The following is a 20,955-nucleotide window of genomic DNA, read 5'->3' on the forward strand; positions in this document are numbered from 1 at the left end:
TAATTAGAAATTGGAAGTCTAAGTGTCAGAGTATTCCAGGTCTGTCCAAATTACTCTCCAAGCACCTAGTACATGATTTTAAAGCTTTTCAAAAATTCCTGCTAAATGAACTTTAGGTACACTGGGAATATTGTTCCAGTTTTCTAATACATCAGCTCCATGTTTCATTAAATCACTGAGAATCTTGGTAAGAAATGCTGATGCCAGAATCTGACAGGTTGGAGGACCTGCTGCTGGATTTCCCATACAGTAAGATGTCATGGATAACAGACACTTCCTGTTACCCTCTGCAGGGCGTATACAAGTGGTGTCAGCTTCCCTGTACCAGTAACTTGGTCTCACCAGAGAGGCTGAATGATGGATCTGGGTACCAGTTTCTGCCCTTTGCACCACCAGCTGTAATCTCAAAGGGAGATTTTTTGGCAGGAGGTGGCAGGAGGTGTTGCCTGGGCCATGCCCACTCTGTAGGGGTTCATTCCCCAGGCTGTTACTTCAACGCCTCAAAAAGGATTTAAGGGTGACTTGAGGGTTTATGGAAGTGCCACAAAGGAGGCTGGCTAAGCGCAGCCATGGCACGCTGGGGCTGAAGCCACCCTGTAAGGTTCCTCATCAACTGGGTTTGAGCTCTAATTGAATTGGGAGCTGGCACTCACCTTCCTAGTCCTCAGCTGTGTGTTACCCACTTCATTTGTACTTGGAGCTCAGACGTGACGCAGGACACGTTCCCACATGTCATGAGAGCTGAGTTCAGCCCTCTGCGTGAGGGAGGAGCGGTGCTCCGAATATGCTGACTGCAGTCTGATGGAAGAAAAATAAAGGCTGTGTTGTCTCCTCAGAAAGGCTACCATGAGATCCGAGAGATTCGGCAGTTCCACTTCACCAGCTGGCCGGACCACGGCGTTCCTTGCTATGCCACCGGCCTCCTGGGCTTCGTTCGTCAAGTGAAGTTTCTCAATCCCCCAGAAGCAGGACCCATTGTGGTGCACTGCAGGTACGTGAGCTCTTTGTCTGAGCCCTTCCTCCGTCCACTTGTTCAGCTTTTCTCCTTTTTTCTTCTCATCTGGCAATAATCAAATGTGTTTTGTTTCTTTAAGGGTATAATTTGTGAGCCTCACCAGGAAACAAAGTGGAATTTGGTTTTCTTTTCTAAAGTGGCAGCTCTCTCAAGCTTAGCTGGCATGAATTGGAGATGATCTAAGTAGGTCAGAGAGGGCCATTGGAATGTAGAAGACTCTCTGGTGGCCTATACTCTCTTAGAGGCTCACAGCAGAGTTGAAAAATGGTAAATATCTGGGACGGCCATTGTAGTCCTTATCTACAATAAACCTCATGTGGCAGAAGGGACAATGCCTACAACAGGGAATTTTAAAGCAACTTTGCTTTTCTGTACCCACATGCACTGCAGTTCAGCTTTGTACCAGCATCAATATGCTTATCTGGAACTTTGGGCTGTCTTCCTGGGCCTGAATGCCAGCCATTGTGCATCTTAGCCTCCTCAAAGCCCACGAGCTGGAATGGGAATGTCAGACTGAAAACCTGCCCAGTGCCTTCCAGCTAGTGAATAAAAGGGGAATGCCTGAGGAAACCTGGCTGCTTGGTTTACAGCTGTGAAAATTCAGACTGTTGAATGATGTACTTGCTAACAGGCTGCTGCTGTTCCTGGTGAGAGCTCTTCTTTCTCCCAGCTGAGCTTACGGCCCTGCTGTGCAAGGCACCCCGTGAATACGGCTGTCCCTGGCACGAAGAGCTCACCCACCGGCTGAGGTGTGAGCAGGCTTGCAGAGGGTGGTGCAGGGCAGGCACACACACACAGCCTGCCATCGGTTACATGGCTTCAAATGCAAGAAAGACATTGCTACAAAAGCAAGAGTTTGGGTTTGTAGCAGCTACTTCTGCAGTGCTCAGGGCACAGCTCAGGGCACGTGTGCTGTAGAGGAGACAGGGCTGGAGCACAAGGCTTGAGACCAGAGCTGGCCATCCCAAAATCTCACCCCTGATCCATCCACAGGCAGTTCCCTCTAAGTGCCATGCTGTGTGATCAGGAAGGGAGAGAATAAGTCCACAACCACTTTAAAAAGGAAAATCAATTAAATCTTACCTTTTAAAACACTTTTGGGTTTTTTGGGGAGTTGGGAAGTGGTGTTTTGTTTTGTTGGGTATTTTAGCAAGCAATAAATCAGTTTTATAATAAAATAGCCACCACTAAGCCTGAGGAGCCAGCACAAGGGAATTCATTCAGAGCTCAGGGCCTGAATTTGCTACCTTGGTGCCATGACATGGGTCTGGCCCTGGAAGGAGCCTGAACCTGATTCATTGTCACCAAGAAAGCAAGGAGAGATTTTTCATCTTTCACATGCTAATGAATAAATGCCATTTCCTCTCTGTTATTTATCTGCTTTTGAATTTTAATGACTTGCTTTAAGTGGTAATTACCAAATTCTCCTTACCGATGCCTGGCTGGATAATATCACTGTTCGATATTTATGAAGTGCCAGGATCCTCTAAATATAGAAATGTTATAACTATTTGTTAAAATTCTGAAAAGCTGAGAGATAAAGGGAGAGGAAATGCCACTTATTCATTAAAATTCTGCAAATGAAAAATATCTTCTCTCTATTCAGCAGTTGATTAATCTGGTCCATTAATTTATGGTCATTCATATCTACTTGCTTTCGGCTCTGCTGGAGTTTTCATGCAGCTGAAGTTTCCCTGATTTGAGCTGAGTTTTCCTTCTTCCTTCTGAGTAATGTGAAGAGACGTTCTCCTCTCTCTATCCTTCACACCTAAACAGCTTGGATGATTTCCCAGGAGGGAAGGAGGACACAATGACAACACGGTTCTGCAGGTCCAATTCTTGCAAACAGCGGGGGGCTCTAAACTGAAGGTTTTGACTAGCCTCGAGCTCCTTTCTCTATAATTTTACAATCCACAACTTGAAATCACCCTCCTCGGGACCCAAAATCCTCCAGATTAAAAAGGGAGAAGAAATGTTAGAAGTGGAGGACTGAGCCCCTTCCATCATGCCCACTTGAGTAAACATGTGCATGCGTTTTCAAGAGTCCCATGAGGAAAATCTGTGGAATTGTGTCCATCTGCAACCTGGAGGCTGCTCTCCCACATCCTGTGTGAGGAGAGGTGTGCAGGTGAACCAACCTGTAAAAATCGTTATTATTTCAGTAATTTTTTTTTTTTTATGTTCAAGAGTACAAAGCTTTTTTTCCTGCTGCCCCACTCCATTTCCCTTTCAAGAAATATTTCTCCTCATTCTCTTAAATCCTAAGCTAATTTAGCTACACACAAAAATCAACCCAACAGGGAGAGGGGAGCAGCTTCCAAGAGAAGACAGCTGCGACTGTGATGCAGTGATTTTCTCCTCCACAGAGCCCTAACTCTCCATGGTCTCTTCATCATGAAGACCCTCATGGCTTTTTCTTTCTTTTTAGTGCTGGGGCTGGGAGAACAGGGTGCTTTATTGCCATCGACATCATGCTTGACATGGCAGAGAACGAAGGCGTGGTGGATATATTTAACTGTGTGCGAGAGCTGCGATCCCAACGGGTCAATTTGGTGCAGACGGAGGTAGGTGCCAGCAGGTCTCCTCTTGCGATGTACTGCTTCCCTGTCAGCGTCTCTGCTCAACAGGAGCCCAGCAATTCATTAAGTCAACGCTTGCTTGCTCTGTGATATGATTATACAGAACTTTCGGTTGCTAAACATGTCCAGATGTGCACCGAATCACATTCACTGGCAGCTACTCAGGGCCTCCAAGACAGGAGGGCAAACCTTGAAGTTTAGGTCTTAGCATTGCTGATTAATTTTATTCTCACAGTAGAAAAAAGCTAGCCCCTGAGTCCTCTCATGACTCATTCATAGGTATACTGCAGACTCCAGTACTGCCTAGTTTATATCAATAGCAAGCTAGACAAATGAAACATCCTTGATTCAAGGTTTGGGTGCTGATTAAGCAAGCTGCTCCATCACGTAGCACCTAGGAGCTGCACAAACTTCGATAGAACTGTTATGCTGCTGCACAAGTTTTATGTATGTGCTTCAGTTCCTTCCCCTCCTGAGGGCAGGACAACAGCCTGGGGCAGAGAAGGGCTTTTAACTTTGCTGGACTTCTCATATTTAATTCAGGGGAAGAACTTTACCCAGAATATGAAGAGTCCAGGGGTTTTGAAGAGACAAATGAAGCAGAACTGTTAGCACAGATGTTTCTCTGGTGTTATCTTAGGTCCAAAGCACAATCCATCCCTGACCATTGTGTTGTGATTGTGAACAGGAAAGATTTACACCCCGATTGCCTCCTCAAACCACCCCCATTTTTTCCCAGCATTCCTGAGGGTGGTGACTTCCATTTTACTTGTAAATTTGAAAAGAATACGTGAGACCTCGCATTCCATGATGGATGAAGTACGCTCACAAAGCTGTCACATAGCACACTGTGTAATTTGTCTCCACAGGGAACAGAGCCAAATATGCATATCAGGCATGACTTAAGAAAAAAAAAAGTGTGATATTTCATGATCTGTATTGAAAATATGATTTTAATATCATATCCCCCCCCTCTGTGCAGGAGCAGTATGTATTTGTCCATGATGCCATTTTGGAAGCATGTCTCTGTGGCAACACGGCCATTCCAGTTTGTGAGTTCAGATCCATATATTACAACATCAGCAGACTAGATCCACAGACCAATTCCAGCCAGATAAAAGATGAGTTTCAGGTAATTTCATATGTCTCAGTCTTTGCAGTTGGTGAGTTGAAGGTGTTTAATCAATTTCTGTGTGTTATTTTATGATTTCCAACAGAGTAAAGAAGGGGGACACTGAGCCAAGGTCTGATTTCATCTGATATTTGTTGTTTTACTACTGGATCAGGCAGAGATTTTGTTTTGAGTCTGGATTTTTCAGCCTTCATCAAGGAAAAAGTTTCCTCGTCATTTCAATAGAGCAAGGTTATTAATTTTCACACGTAATGTTGTACTAGTCATTTCAACAAATATTCTGTTGTTCATTTTCTTCTGTAATTTATGCAGAAACATTTATGCCTCAAGGTCCCTTATTATCTGTTCTTGTGGCTCATATGCTGCTCCTGACTCTTGACAATCAACTTGCTGACATCCTCCCGTAGAAAGGAGAAAGTGAGCTCAGCGAGCATTACTTCTGCTCTTACTGATTTTCAATGAACCGAATCCCGCAGTTCACTACAGATGTTTTGCCAAGTACCTGGTGATGAGAAGTGAAATGCCATACAGTAAAACTCACAAGTGCTGGCGTAGCACGGTTTGCCTGGGGCAGGCAATGAGAAGGGGACCCCTCCGCCTTGTGCTATCACCATTGCTTAGCCCACCCTAATAAATGGGCTTGGGACACACGAGCCATGAGCCCTGTACCTCTCGCACAGCAGAGAACGAACTCACCCTGCAGAACACTGAACTAAGTTTTCCAGTCTTACTTCCCATGTATCTGTAAATCCTTTTAGGATTTTCAGCCAACACTGAAGTATGGAAAAGATTGTGCCATAATGCTGTGACAAATCTGGGGCAAGGGGAGTTTGATGGGGGAGAGAAAGAAATCTCTGCGATTTGTTAAGAAGCCATTCTTAGTCAGCAGTAAAAAGGTGGAGAAATGGGAAATGTGGGAAATGCTCGCCCCCTTTCCTGGAAAAGTATCTTTTGCAGCAAGAAAATGTCTTTTGGGAGCCCCAGATGCCTCTTTTCCTCCCTCTGTATGCAAAGGGAGAATGTGTGTTTTCTATCTGAAACCTTACAGGGAATCATCAGGGTTGGTATAGTGAGATAAAGAATGTGGGTCCCAGCTGATGACAGTTCAATTAAAAGAAGATCTGGTTTTATCAAGTGATATCAGATCTGTAAAAGTGTTTCTGATTCTGGATGCTTGGTATGAAGGAGCCAAAGCGTAACTTCATCAAATGCTGCTATGCGATTAAAAAAAAAGTCACCGCTTGATGGGCTTATTTTGTCATGATACGAGACGAGATTTGTCGCCTGTGTGCTTGTTCTTTTGAGCTGCCAGGGGCTGGCAACTCCTGTGAGAAGGAAATGCTCCGCTGTGCTTTGCATAAGAAGTTCGTTCTCTGTCTAGCTGTAGAATCTATCTTTACAGGATTTTGGCTCAAAGCATTCTTCAGCCCTAATTGTCTGGATTTAATGCAAAAGATGGTGTCTTTTGCTACAATCTTTATGGATCAGTTGATCAAACTATAGATCTTTGTGTAATTTGTGTTATTTAGGTCCCACTGGCCCTCAGGTAAGGCTGGATGTATTTCTCATGCACTGCATGTTGTCTCAACATGCAAAAGCTCATTCTGGAGAGTTTTTGTAATCTGAGTATGTACAAAAACAAGGGAGAGAGGGGAAGGGCATAAAATAGGCAGGAGAAATCACTAACGGGTCACCTGCCTAATTATCTGCACTGTCAGAAATCTGAGATTTCACGTTGCTTCCCCAGCCAGACCACGTACTTTCCATCTCTAGACAAATGGACTTTTATGTAGAACCTGCATAATCTAGAGCAACTATATTATTTTAAATTTTATACTTTGACATATTCCTTTATCTTGGCTTGTTTGACCCTCTTCTCTATTCATAACCTCTCTGTGTCAGAAGTCAAGCTCTTTGTAAGAACTTCTGGCCTCTAAATATTTTGTGTTCCTCTGATAGCTGCCAGGGAGTGCACTGTATGGGCTTTGCTCAGGAAGAGGACACACACAAGTGAAAGTAGAATGACCTCAGATAGCCACTGATCTACCATGACTGAAGTGACCATGTTAAGATGTGTTCACTTGGATTTGCTATTTTTGATCCCTGCTGACTAACCTGGGCTGGTTTGTCAGGAGGCCTTCACAATGGATAGCACAAAAGAAAATTAGATTTAAAGAAATGCAGCTTGTCAAGCTGTGGGAAAGACAGATAATGGTAAAAAGGCTGACAGCAAGACCCCAGAGATAAGATATGACTGTGTCAGTGAAGCATCCTATGTGTCACTCCAAAAGAAAAGTAGCAATCTAAATAATATATGAAACAAATACCTTCCTGTTAAAAAAATAAATAAACCAAATCCCAAAACCAAAACCCCACACAAAACAAACACACGCCGAAACATTTGCTCTTATGTTTTTGTATGCATTGCTAAGATAAATCAGTACTTTGGCTGAGGGATCACTGGAGGATTTGGACCCAGTCGGACTGCTCGGTGAACCAGGTCAGTACTCAGGGTACTTCAGCACAAGATCCGCGTGAAGAGGGAGGAGGATGCGTGCTTCCACCCCAGGGATGGTAGAAACACGAGGAAGTTTCACTCCATGACCAGGTGAAAGCTGCAACTTGTACCTGTGACAGCTATTTCCAACCTCTAGGAAAGAACAGGAGTGTTAGCTAACTGCTGTGACATTTTAGAGGTGGAAATTGTTGGAAGGTGTATAGTGCCCTTAATTTTTGCTGGTGCTCACAGTTTGCAGAAGAGCACCTTAGGAAGATGTGCAAAATGCAATGTGTTACAACAGCAACAAGCTCCGTGGTGCTGCTTCTTTTTCATTCTCTGATATCCCAAAGATCTGCTAGCCTACGTACCTTTAAAATAAACGTATTGTGCAGATGGCATCCTTCCTGGAAGTAAATTCAAAGACACTCAACCTGCTTCTGTCTTTCTTTCCCTTCCTCTCTCCCCCTTCACAGACTCTCAATATTGTGACACCACGTGTGCGGCCGGAAGATTGCAGCATCGGCCTTTTGCCAAGGAACCATGACAAGAACCGCTGCATGGATGTGCTGCCCTTGGACCGGTGCCTGCCTTTCCTCATCTCCGTGGATGGCGAATCAAGTAACTACATCAATGCTGCACTCATGGATGTAAGCAGCACTGCCCTGTCCCCACTGATCCTAGTCGGCATCGAGTTTATCCAAAGTAAAAAAAGGTTATCTCCAGGTTCTGGGGCTGACATCTCCAATCTGGGCAAAGGCACACAGAAATGTGTCACCTAGACTGTGATGATCTCGCTACCCTTGTAGTTCTGCCTCACTTCGGTGGAATATTTTTGACAAAGAAGTTGATGAGCCTGTGGTCTGGGGTTGTACTGTAGAAAAGCAGATGGACAGAGAAGTAGTGGGACAATGTTGGCTGTCGTATAAGCTGGAAGATAAGTGTTTGCCAGGAGCTGCCAGGTCAGGTCTTTGAGTTTGGAGTCAGGTTTGTAGTGCGCAGCGAGTGATTTATTTGAGCTTATGGAGTTCAGAATACAGGAGTACAGGGATCGGATGTGCAAAATGCTTTAAGGCTGAAGGGCAGGAGTTAAGCTGATGTGAGTCTGTCTGAAGGCATTTCCCCGTGCTTTGTTTATAGGCTAGAATCTCACAGCACAGGTCAGTTGTAGAGAGTGAATTATGTTGATGGTTTCTTTTTGCTGTGGTGCCTAACTGCCTTTGGACAGAAATGTTTTAAAGGCACTAATTATTGCAGTTGGAGTATGTGTACATATGATCCAGGGTGAAATGTCATCATTTTTTCCAGAGCAATTTTGGGGTTGGTCTTTTTTAATTTTGTCTGTTTTTTTCAGTCTTTGGGGAACAGTGATACTACTGCATTTAAGAGGTTAAGTCAAATGGTCATAGAATTAATTTCAGATTTTTTTTCAGAAAGAGTATGATGTTTTCATTGCAAATATGCCTAAGGAAACTTTTTTTTCTGATAAAGTGTGGTTTGTGCTTTGGCAAATCTGCAGAAACACAATCAGTTCTTCTCTGGTTTCTTAGGGACTGGGAATGTTTGCACATTTCATTACCTCAAATCACTTTGCTAATACTTGTATCCTTCCCCACCAAATTCCTGCTAATTAAAATTTTTTTACGAAGGAATTTTTCACCTGTCAGCGGAATTCAGCCACTATGATGTTCCCTACTCTCTTTTATCCTTCACAGAGGAATCAGCAGCTTTTGTAAACAAATCAGAGAAGGGAGCAGCCATAATCCCACATTTTCATAGACGTTCTTGTGGAGGACAGAGCTTGCAAATTCTTTGCCTTTTCCAGTAGCTTCATGGCTGCAGCCTAGTGCCGAGAATGGACTCTCAGAGAGATCACCCATCCCATACTGCCTTGAACTATCATCGATTCTTTGGGTGAAGACAGGCACATGCTGGGGAACACTTATGACACAGTGCTGATCATTTTATTTACCTCTGTTTTACAAATTTCTCGTGTTTTGTTTTGGTTTTCTAAACTTCTCCCCAAACCTTACGTGACTTGCAGCTTGCTCTGTGTATGGCATGAAAGCTGTGCCGAAGGAAGTGCTAGAGCAGGAAGGGATGTAACCTAGAGTGGGTTACAACCTGGCTTTGGAATTACGAATTGTCCCAGGAAGCCAATCTGGCAGGCTCCATGTTGTGTCCCTGTCGTCCTCATTGTCCCAAGGTCCTACACGTGTTCTCTTACATCAGTAGTTGACATCTCTGTGTCACCTTCCCTTGAAGCTAGGACAAGAAATGAAAACAGGCACACCTGTAGCAATGAAAACAGGTGGGCATGTTTCTTTTTTCTCCTTGCAGGCAACACCCAAAAACACATCAGCCAGCAGTTTAGCCAGTTATGCAGTCTGCTATACTGGAGCACAATGAAAAAATGTAGCAGAAACACGCTCATGTTTTTAAGGCTGTTTAAGAGATAAGATTCACGGGTTTATGTACCACTCTGTTGCTTCTGTTGGTCTTGTACAACATAGCTTTTGAGCCATACTGGTGCTCCTAGGTTTGAAATAGAGAGTAGGGAAATCAAAGAGGAAAATCAATTCCAGATGGATCATTTCCCAATAAATAATTTGCTTTTCCTTCTCTCTACCTCATGTCCCATCACCCTCCTCCCACGTGCACTCTCAGTAGCATGGCACAGCCATCCTGCGAGCTGGTGCAGAGCGTGCCCAGCACCTTCCCCCCCCTTCCCCAGCACGGTCTGCTCAGCACTTCCACCCACATCTGACTCGTGTGCAGAAGAAAAGGCAAGCCCCTACGATGGCCATCTTAATACTTTAGGGGTTTATTTATTTCCTTACTTTAAACCCAAAATCTTAATCTGTTAGGGTTTTTTTTGCCCAGAAATACAGTGCCTTTTGATTCAGGCCTGCTTCACAGATGTACAGCACAAAGGACCGTGCAGTTCGTAGGCTCATCTAAGCATTGCCTGCTGTGCTTGGAAAGCGGTAAAGTTTTGAGCTTGTAGCCTTTCATCTCAAAGTGCCCTGCCAACATTCATTAACACAGCCCCGCAGAGGTTAGGAGCACAGTTCCTCCCCTTCGTGGGTAGGCAGATTGAGGTCAGAGGGCTTTCTTGAGGGGAAAGAGTCGTATCAAAAATTCCATGCCAGTGTCACAGGCTCTTGATATTGCCCCACAAGCTCTTGCAGGATGGCTGGGATCCAAATGTGCCACCTCTGCAGCTCTACATCACCAGGGAGCAATAGCAGACAGGGGGGCTAATCCCTTCTGTAGTTCCTAGTACCTCTTGCAGCAAAAAGGATAGCATTTGCTCCCAGCTGTTTTCTTTCCAATTATTAATATTACTGATAGTAGTAGTAGTAATAGTAGAATTAGTATTATTTGCTGAGTCTCAAAATATAAATAATTGATTTGGGTAATCTCTGCTCTTGTGACACTTCTTTAATGAAATGTCTTCATTGGGAGCAAAAGAATCCCATTATGAGACATTCATTCATTGCACAGCGATAACAAGGAGAAGGATATGTGATTTGTATAATCTGGTTAAATGGCTCAGATTGCCTCGCCACAGCCTCCCGGGTATAATATTCGTTTGAATAAAAGTTGATTGAATTTTTTTTTTATTTAACTAATCTTATTCTTTTGTTAGAGCCACAAGCAACCTGCTGCCTTTATTGTAACCCAACACCCTTTGCCCAACACCATAGCAGACTTCTGGAGGCTGGTGTTTGACTATAACTGCTCCTCTGTTGTGATGCTGAATGAGATGGATGCAGCGCAGGTACGTGATTTTTCGTCATTTCTGCCATGTAACTTTCTTCTGAAATCCAGGCAGTTTTAAGAGCATTTCTGCTGCCATTTTCTTGCCCCCCCCCCAGTTAAATGAAGGGGAACTGACAAGTAATAGGTAATATTTGGGGTATGATGTAGGATAACTCCACATGCTTGGCTCCTTCTAAGGGAGCTGATTCTTCCTGCAATTAACAGGGATTAGCTATCTAAATAGGTTGTGTTTGCAGACCTAAATCTTCCTCCCAAACCTGCTTTCTTCCCTTTCTAGTTTCTGCCTGTTCACATGGCATTTCCAGAAGAATAAATCCAAGAGAGATACTGAAATCACTCAAGGGATCTTTTCCCTGAGATTTCCAGTGCACGTCTGTAGGACTGGGAAGTGCGTTTTGCACAGTTCCTGGAGAAGCACATTGAGCCGCACACTGGTTTTTTGCTTCCTAGTGTCACGTGCCAGTTGGTTTCTTGGCTACTAAACACACGGTGATTTTCAGGGGTCGAGTTTGCTGGGGGAGGAGCTGCTGCAGTTCCTGGTGTACTAGCATTTCCAGCCACCTTGCTGATGAGTGGCAGAAGATAACAGCTTTCAAAAAGGCGTAATCATGCAATTTGTGTGAAGAGTACATTTGGCATGGCTAATTCACCCGTTACAGCACTTGTTAAACAAGAGGAGAGGAACCCTCAAGTAGTTGGCACTTCATGGATTAATTTTTCATTTGTCCCTTCTCTGTCTTCAAAGTCTTACCACACTTGAAGGCAGTGAGATTATTGGGCTCTTTTTGTGATGGTAATGGAGAAGGCACTCACCCCATCTGTGGTGGGGATCTCCCTTCAGGGAGTGCCCTGGGAGGTTTCATTTCCAGCCGCAGGGCAGCTCTGCTCTGCAGTGGGCTCTCCCGGTGATCCGCAGAGTCCAACGCTGTGCAAAGCCCTGGAGGTCCTGTGCATTAGCTGCCTCCGGTCCCATCCACCCAGCCTGATTCTGCACCTTGGCATCAAATCCAGAGGTGGATTTAATCTTCTCCTTTTCTGACACTTTGAAGAAAAACACAGCTTTTTCCTGGAAATTACACACTTTCTCATGCTTCATTCTTAGAAAAGACAAACCTATCAGCCTCAGCCAGGACTGTTCTTGCGACTCTCTTCCTGCACAAGGCTTTACTTGCTTTGATTTTTAAGTTCTGTTTTTAAGAGGTAGTCTGTAGGCACAGAAAAGGAGATTTGGCAATACAGAAAGTCATTCTGTCAGTTATTCCAGTATGGTGTCCCTCAGCTCGCATCAGCAGCCAGTGCCAAAACCACCCAGCAAGCACCGGAAGTTGAGGATGATATTAAAGCTTGTATCTTAGGAGCTTTCAACGCAAGGTGTGACAGTTTGATATCAGTTGTGAAAGTGAGGTTTCTGAAAAGGAAACTCAGCAGTGACACGCTGTACCCTGAGCACTACGAAACTGTCAGTGTACGGTTGCCTGCAGCTACCCTATTTGTGCCCATGGGCAGGGTGTGTTACCTGTCTCCATCAGCAGAACACAAAACTCGGTTATACACAGCTGCGCCTGAACTGTAGAGAGGAAAAAATTCAAATAAATAGGTAAGTGAATCTTTAATCCACTATGCAAGGAAAAAGTGCAAGTGAAGCCACGTGAAGGTCAGAGAACATAACACAGTTTTAGGCACCATATATACATATCCAGAGCAGTGTGGCCAGCAGGGTGAGGGAGGGGATTCTGCCCCTCTACTCTGCTCTGGTGAGACCCCACCTGGAGTGGTGCGTCCAGCTGTGGAGCCCCCAGCATCAGAAGGATATTGACCACTTGGAGCGAGTCCAGAGGAGGCCACGGAGATGCTCAGAGGGCTGGAGCACCTCTGCTGTGATGAAAGGCTGCAAGAACTGGGCTTGTTCAGCCTGGAGAAGAGAAGGCTCCGAGGAGACCTCATTGCACCTTCCAGTACCTGAAGGGGGCTACAGGGGTGCTGGGAGAGGACTTTTTACAAGGGCCTGTAGTGACAGGACAAGGGGTAACGGGTTTAAATTGAAAGTGGGGAGGTTTAGATTAGATATCAGGAAGAAATTCTTCCCAGAGAGGGTGGTGAGGCACTTGCTCGGAGAAGCTGTGGATGCGCCATCCCTGGAAGTGTCCAAGGCCAGGCTGGATGAGGCTTGGAGCAACCTGGTCTAGTAGAAGGTGTCCCTGCCCATGGCAGGGGGGTTGGAACTGGATGGTCTTTAAGTTCCCTTCCAACCCAAACCATTCTATGATTCTATGATTCTATACACATTTGAGTGGATGGCCATTCACAAACATGCTTAATGAAAAGCAAATTTTTAATGTTAAGGGAAGGTTCTGTCTTTTTCTTCTTTCTAATGCACCTTGAGGTTGTTTTCTAAAGCACCTGCTCAACCCAATTCTCCTTGCCTATTGGACAGATGCTTTGAGAGGAGATCTGTAGGCTGCTTGGAAGTCTGAATGAAGACTAAGGACAACCTTCAAAGGAGGACTTGCTTATGTGGTCTTGGCTGGCTTGCTTAATCTTGAAAAACTAACAAGGGCAAAGATGCATAAGATTGTACGAATATCTCACCCAATTTCAATCCCGTATGATCAAAGGAATAACAGGAATACAGAATTAATGCAGTAGCATGCACACTCTTGACGTTATTACTGGCAACGACTGAACTTGAAAAGCTTGAGATCGAGTTCAAATGAGCATCTGGGGGTTTCAAAACTTCTAAAAAATTACACTTGAAAACAGGAAGAAAAAAATCAGAAAGAAATACAATCTCAGCAGAAACTGCTAATGAGATCACATGCAAAATATTTTCTCGCCATGATCTATTTCCAGATGGACTTGAAATACTTAGGTTGTAATTTGTGTGGATAGGAATTTTTGTACTCTCAAATTTTTTTGTACTTTCAATTCAGTAATATCAGCATAAGAAAAAAATACTTCCAACCTGCTTCACAAACTTCAGAGATTCAGTTGTGGTTCACCCTGAAAGTGGAGTTGCTCTTGTTGCTCTCAGAGCATACTCATTCTCCCTCCCCTGCTCGCTGGTAGACTCAGAGAGCTAAAAAGTTCATCTTACAGAAAAAAAGAATTTCCACTATGCTTGAATTAAGATTGATTTTTTCTTGGTGCGTGTACTGTTTCCTCATTAACACCAAACCTCTGTGGTTCCTACTAAATTTACCTACAGACACTCATCTTTTAATGTTGATTTTAAATCTATAACCCTACGGAATCTTCATTTGTCAGCCACCTTTTCTGCACCTTTAGACCCCAGAATTCAATCAGTTACAAATTGTGTTCATAGAAGAAAAATAAAAGGAATAACAGTGAAGCTTCTAAAGATTTTTTTTTTTTTACCCTCTCATTCATCACATTCCTGGTAAAAACAAAATCGCTGAGCTATGAGGAGGTCTTCTCTGAGCAAATAGATGTAGTACAAGGTTGGTGATGGATTTCGAGCTTGTTACAAATTCAGAAGGAAAGAAAACCAAACATGCATTTTGGTGTTACAGTGCTTTCTGTTTCTTTCGGTGTTTTCTCCAGCTCTGCATGCAGTACTGGCCAGAGAAGACGTCCTGTTGTTACGGGCCGATTCAAGTTGAGTTTGTTTCAGCAGACATCGATGAAGATATCATCAACCGGATATTCCGGATCTGCAACATGGCCAGGGTAAGATCAGTGAAACACCAGATTCCTTGCTTATTGTCAAAAATGTATTTTGGCATGAGGAAGAGGTGGTTTAGAGATGCTGAATGTCTCACCTTGGAACAAAATTCCACTGCAGAATTTAGTAACTACTTCCTTTAACTAACATTTAATTGCATCATTGTGTATTGGTAAAAGACTCTTGACTGAAAGTAGAAAGGTGATGCTATGAGCTGAAAATGTGTATTTAAATGGAATGCATTTTTCTGTGTATATTTGAGTACAATTAATCACCTAGTAGCCAATATAAAACCATCAGTATTGTAGGAAGTAACTAGTCTCAGCAGCTCTCCATCTGTCAGCTACTGTGCAGTGTCTCTGAAGACAGATGCAAGGTTTTCTGGCTAGACTGGGATTCCCAATTGCCACTGTTTCTCCTATAAATAAGGAACTGCCATTTCTGTAAGCAACTTTCTGTCTGTATTCCTCAGCCCCAGGATGGCTGAAATGATAGAAACAAAGTTTATCTGCACACTGGACACTGACAATGCAACTTCAGGGCTGAAGGAAAGGGTTTCAGTAGAGGATTTTTCTCTCATTAGTTGTTTCTCAGATTGATTGTCTCCTTTTTTTGTTCCTTTTTCATTCTTTCTAATCAGAAATGGAAACAGGCTCCACGAAGTACATTTCCATGCTCTTTAACACACCCGTGTCTGATTATGTGGTCAGAGACTATGCAGCAATTCAGTCCTGGCATTGCAGAGGGAGCTTTGTCATCCAGCTACACAAACTGAAGATCAGTTAGATCTTCACCTTCTGTATCCCAGGCCAGCTGACTCTGAACCCAGGACAGCCTTGAAGTCATATTGCTGATAAGACTAAGGCTCTGTGACTCTCAGGATGAAGCTGGTTTGTAAATGCAGAGCTGGCAGGGTGGATGCTGTGAACTCGCAGCTCTTTGCACCCATCTGTGTTCAACACCAATGGCTGCTGCTGTGCAGTACGCAGAGATTTTTTTGAGGGCCTTCTTTGCCTTTAGTTCTTATGGCACAACTAACGTCTGGCACAGGCTAGCAGGAAAGACATACTTGAACTATTTGTATTGTTTGAGACTATATTCTCTAATGGAAACTAAACAAGGGATCCTCTGCACCTAGTTTCTGCCTGGCTCTGTAATACCTGAGATTGTTGTTATCCAGATTACCAAAAAGTCCTTGTGTCCCTGCTGTATCAGCTGTCCAGAGTGGAGGATGTTAACTCTGATGGTGTTGGAGATGTAGAGGAGATGATGCCATGTAACCATTGCCCCTGCTTTACCCTCTCTCTCTCTGCTTCCTGCCCCATTCCATTTAACATCCTGAAAATGCCCTTTGTTTTAGCCCCAGGATGGGTATCGCATAGTTCAGCACCTGCAGTACATTGGCTGGCCAGCATACAGGGACACCCCTCCGTCCAAGCGCTCCCTCCTGAAGGTGCTCAGAAGGTTGGAGAAGTGGCAGGAACAGTACGATGGGAGAGACAGGCGCACTGTCGTCCACTGCCTGTAAGTAGGACTGGAAAATGCCTGTAGCCTCACAAAATGCTGTCTGAAGAGCACTCATTATGGATCTGGAAATTTGGTGGTGTGCCAGGCTTCAGCTGGGGAAAATGAAGCTAAATTACTTTTTTAATACGCTTCAAGTTGAATATTGTGATACATTATAGCATCCTGGCCTGGAGATTTTACTGATTGCAGTGAGGAGTAGCTGGAAAAGCTCTGCTGCTTTCTGTTGTGTAGGTAGGTCTCACGACTGGAGCCCAGACAAACGCAGTAGGTAGCTCTGCCACATTCCCACCCTGAGCACAGAGCTGCTGTCAGCCCCGTCGCAGAGCGGGGCAGCACTGTAGCCCCTGGGGCTGCCCTGCCCACGGCTGACAGGGCTCGGCTCAGCCCTCCCACCCTGCCCCCTGCCCCCTTGACTGTCCTTAGCCAGCCCGTAGGTACAGACCGTCGTTGGTGTGGGTGGGGGGGTATAAGCAGTGCTCTCCTCCGACCCCTCAGCCCTACCTGGCTTCACCTCTTGCCTCTTTTCTTCTGCACCCAGGAACGGTGGGGGACGCAGCGGGACCTTCTGTGCCATCTGCAGCGTGTGTGAAATGATTCAACAGCAGAATATCATCGATGTGTTCCACATAGTGAAAACGTTACGGAATAACAAGTCCAACATGGTGGAGTCACTGGTAAGCTTTTTTTCCTGCACCTTACCCCACCCAGCATACGCAGGGGGACTTCAGGGCAGGTTAAAAAATCTCATGGCTTAGCTCAGTATCAATCAAAGCGAATCATAACATGAAGCCATTAGACTTCACATCAGTCGCATTTCAGGACGTGCAATGAATCTTCCGGTCACTCTGCTTCTCTCCTGGAGCAGAGGGGTCCTGGCAGCGTGATGAATACTGCCTCCCAGCTGCCTCCAGGAGGTTAAACCCCAAGTAGTTATCACCAGGGCTGTGGGGAGGAGTGGGGTTTGTCCTCCTGGGCACGTGTGCAGCCCGATGCTTTGTGCTGTGACATGCCTTGAAACCAGGAATGGCGAACAGTCCGAATCCCAGGCCTTGCTCCCTGCAGCCGAAGAAATTAAACTGTCCTGAATTCAATCATCTCAATCGATCACATGGAATTCTTTCCTCAAAAGCAATGCATGCGATGAGGGCTTGACGCCAGTAATGAATAGTCCAGACTGCGGCTGTCACTTGGAGTGTTTTTCTCTTCCACTGATGATACCATTTCTTAGTGATGCTTGTTTGAGATCACATACATAGAAATGCAATTAATGTTTTCCTGGTCCTGCCAAATGGTGTAAGAAAGAGGGAGGATGCAGAATGAGGCTCTGAAGAATTTACCTGTATCCTAATGCCACTGATTTCTGTTCTCTCTTTAGGAACAGTATAAATTTGTATATGAGGTTGCACTGGAATACTTGAGTTCCTTTTAGCCCAGCGGAGGGAGGGGAGCCTCCGAAATAGCAGATCCCAATCTCTGGCAGATGCTTCTCCCCTCTCCCACACTGGAAGGCAGTAACAAGTGTGGGAAGGAAAACCTGTCCTTCCCAGAGCAAGAGACTGAGATTGCACAGACCTCGCTGGAAGGAGGAGACGATGCCTGTGTTTGCTGCTGCCTGCTTTCTATCGGAACATCTACCGCTTCTTAAATAACCTACTGTAAAAATTAGCAAAATGGGAGACAGGCTGAAAGACTGGACTTTCTAATCCCCTCTGACTTCTTCTTCTCTCTTTTGGATTGTATTTTTGCTCTCCTTGCTGCAGAGTGGGGAAGGAATGAAACGCTTAGGAATTTCTCTTTTAAATGTCTCCTTTTTAATTTATAATTTTGTTCTCAAATCCCGGTCTTTAATTTTTTAATTTCATGCAGCAGTCATTTGGGAAAAATGAGATAGCCATAAGGGATATATGAAATGTTTCGTTACAATTTGTCTACCTTATCTCTTTCCTTTTATTTTTTTTTCCAAAAGAAAAGGCCAACACAAGAAAAACCCCACTGGAATTCTCTTGGCATATGTAGTCTCTTTTAGCATGAAAATAGATGGTGGAGATGAGAAGCTGTTCATGGATTCACTGCCTCGGCTTCTACATGAATGTTTCCTCCCAGTTTCTCCTAGACTCCCAAGGCTGTGCATGAACCGGTCACATCTCTCTGGTCTGTCTTTGTTTTGGGGCTGGTGAAGCAATACCATTAATGAGTTTCCCAGCCACTTGAACCTTAAGGTTAAATATTTGCATCAAACAAATTGCATTTGTCTTGCAACTTTTGGTAACTTTGTTACCATATTTTTCAAGTATATGCTGGGGTGCAGTGTGTCTTTGAAAAACAGGGTATAAAGTAGGTATTATTGATCATATATTATGTATTATTATTTTTTATTTATTATTTGTATTGCTGTAGAACTTAGGACCCCTAGTCACGACAGAACCACAAAGAAGGTACAAGCTCAAGAGCTTAACATTTGAAGGTAATCTTAAAATTGGGTTTGGTCAACATTCCTCACTATTTCCAAGCTGTTGTAGAGTCAGGTGTAGCTGAGTGATTTATTCAGATTTCCAGGCCCTACAAGCTTTGAAGTGGTAACCCATCCAGGCTGTAGGAAAGGTGATGTACATACACAGAAACCTATTCTGACACGTGTTAGGAAAAGCATTAGACCAGCACAGCAACTTTCCTTCTTAAGTAAAGCAGCTTTTCTTTTGTTCTGCAAAAATGCCTGTGCAACTCTCTTTTTAGAAACAAACACCAGATGTGCTTTGCCATGATTCTGGATCTCACTCTGACTTCTTAGCAGCTAAGAAATTGCTTTTCTGAAAGAGTATGTAACCACTGAGGTCTGGAGGGTAATCCTAGAGAAAAAAATAATTGAATGAACAAGGCCTTACAGTATTCAGTATTTCAGTTTAGCCATTTATCATGAGGGTGCAGGGATACAAGGTTGCTCTGTGTGTAAATTAGGTTTTGGGAGATGTAGATTTCTTCAAAAACAGACTTACTAAAAGATAGACTGAACATAAGAGTTTAAGGAAACTCCTCTTACTTACCACCCTGAGGTGCTGGCAGCTCTGTCATGTCAATGCCTGCCACAGAGCAAGCTAGCAGTTCAAAACATTCTGCTAATTCTGTATGTAAATTCACAAAGCACCTCTGCTTCATGGTCATTCTTTTTTCAACAGTCATACCTTTGCCTTGACAATGAAGGATGAAAATTAAATCTGATAAAAGCAGCTCTCCACTCAAACATACAGCACCTAACAAAATAGTTGTCATCTCTACCAGGAGCTGCAGCGGTCTAAGGAAGGATGCTTGGATCAGCAGCAATCCTCTTCCTGCTAAGCAGAGGAGGGGTTTGCACAGGACGCTGAACTGCCTAGCTCAGATTCTTTCCAGAGAGCTTTGGATCCTTGGCTGGTTCTGAGTGAATATCATGAAGGTCTTAAATGAACTTGAACCACATTACCCTTGATGTAGCCAGTGTGAGACCCCCCTCATGGGTGCCTCTGCTTGGTTTCTAGTTGGTCTTGTCTCTTGTCTGCAAGAAAACATGAAATCGCCTTCCTATTGGGGCTGTAGGTGAATGTCTGGAGTCTCATGAAACAAGCTACTGGGTTTAATGTGGGTTTGTTTTTTTTTTTCTTTTGCCACTAAACACACACACAGTTCTGCAGAAAAAATAAAGTGCAAAGCAAAACTGTGAGAGAAAGTGGAGAAGGAATGCGTAACATTAGTGTTTTGATTACAGGTGTCTTGCTGTAACAGTGCAAGTCAGGAGTTGGAGCCGTTAGCAAAGAGGGAAGAGGGAATCTGGACCCCAGAATGGGATTTTTCAACAACTGCCCAGGTAGAAAGAAACTACAAGTCAGCAAAGTGTTCATGGTTTTCCTGACAGCAGACAGCCAGAGGGAATCACTCCCTGAGGACACGATGGAGATATTCATTAGTATTTAGCATTCTGTTAATTTTACATGGAAACGAGCATAGCGTTAGGTCCCCTCCTGAGTTACTGAAGGGCTAGTGCAGGCACTGACAGTGACAGCCAGGGTGAAAGGCACGGAGAGGCAGAAGAAACGGCATATGACTGAGATGTGAAGTGCAGGAGGTGGTTCAAGGCTTAAGAGTAGCATGAAGTGGATTAAAAAGCCAGAAGTAAGCCCATAGGAGGGATGTGTGCATGGAGAAAAGCAGGTGTTGGATAAGCAGTGGGGTTGGTTAAGGTTTTGGGGTAGGTTTAAATGTGTTTTCATAGTATGAAAAATGCTACTAAATGGTCAGGTGCATGTATCAGCATACCCACAGCAACTCGCTGTGTGCTTTTAGCCCTCTACAAACGCAAAGTGACATTAGCATAAACTGCAGGGAAATATACTTAACCTAAAATTTACCTTATATTTGCAAGGAACAAGTTTAATGCAAATGTTGGTTACCACAGTCCGTTAGTCACAGCTTGTTATCTGGCAACTCAGCCGTGTGTCTCAACCTTCTTCTAATGCCCAGCCTGTGTGGAAAGATGCTCAGCAAACACTGGAGTTTATGTTGCCAAACGGTTATATCATCGTGCGGTTACGTTGCTTTTGGGGGCTGACCCAGCTGCGGTCTGTGTTGGCTCGGGGAACGTTGTGCTCTTCCTCGCTGCACAATGCGAATATGCTGAATGTGAGTTAATGATGAAGGGGGTTGTGTGGAAAAAGCAGCTCGTTTTAAATAGCCTTATTACCTTGAGGTTGTTTAAACCATAGAGAA

At 44.2% G+C, this 20,955-nt stretch overlaps 1 protein-coding gene across 1 annotated transcript in view; it reads left to right on the top strand.

Annotated features, from left to right (window-relative positions):
* Positions 1 to 18,199, top strand: part of PTPRT (protein tyrosine phosphatase, receptor type, T) — a gene marked incomplete at its 5' end in the record, with an annotated part of 54,033 nt that extends 35,834 nt beyond the window's left edge. The window contains 9 exons of the mRNA XM_010153508.1: positions 837 to 991; positions 3,444 to 3,579; positions 4,577 to 4,726; positions 7,700 to 7,873; positions 10,876 to 11,007; positions 14,571 to 14,696; positions 16,052 to 16,215; positions 16,757 to 16,892; positions 17,594 to 18,199. Coding sequence (XP_010151810.1) covers positions 837 to 991; positions 3,444 to 3,579; positions 4,577 to 4,726; positions 7,700 to 7,873; positions 10,876 to 11,007; positions 14,571 to 14,696; positions 16,052 to 16,215; positions 16,757 to 16,892; positions 17,594 to 17,647 — 1,227 coding nt within the window. The remainder of the gene's footprint in view (positions 1 to 836; positions 992 to 3,443; positions 3,580 to 4,576; positions 4,727 to 7,699; positions 7,874 to 10,875; positions 11,008 to 14,570; positions 14,697 to 16,051; positions 16,216 to 16,756; positions 16,893 to 17,593) is intronic.
* Positions 18,200 to 20,955: the final 2,756 nt, after the last annotated feature.

This window comes from Eurypyga helias, unplaced genomic scaffold, assembly GCF_000690775.1.
Source record: "Eurypyga helias isolate BGI_N326 unplaced genomic scaffold, ASM69077v1 scaffold9086, whole genome shotgun sequence".
Taxonomy (NCBI): Eukaryota; Metazoa; Chordata; class Aves; order Eurypygiformes; family Eurypygidae; genus Eurypyga; species Eurypyga helias.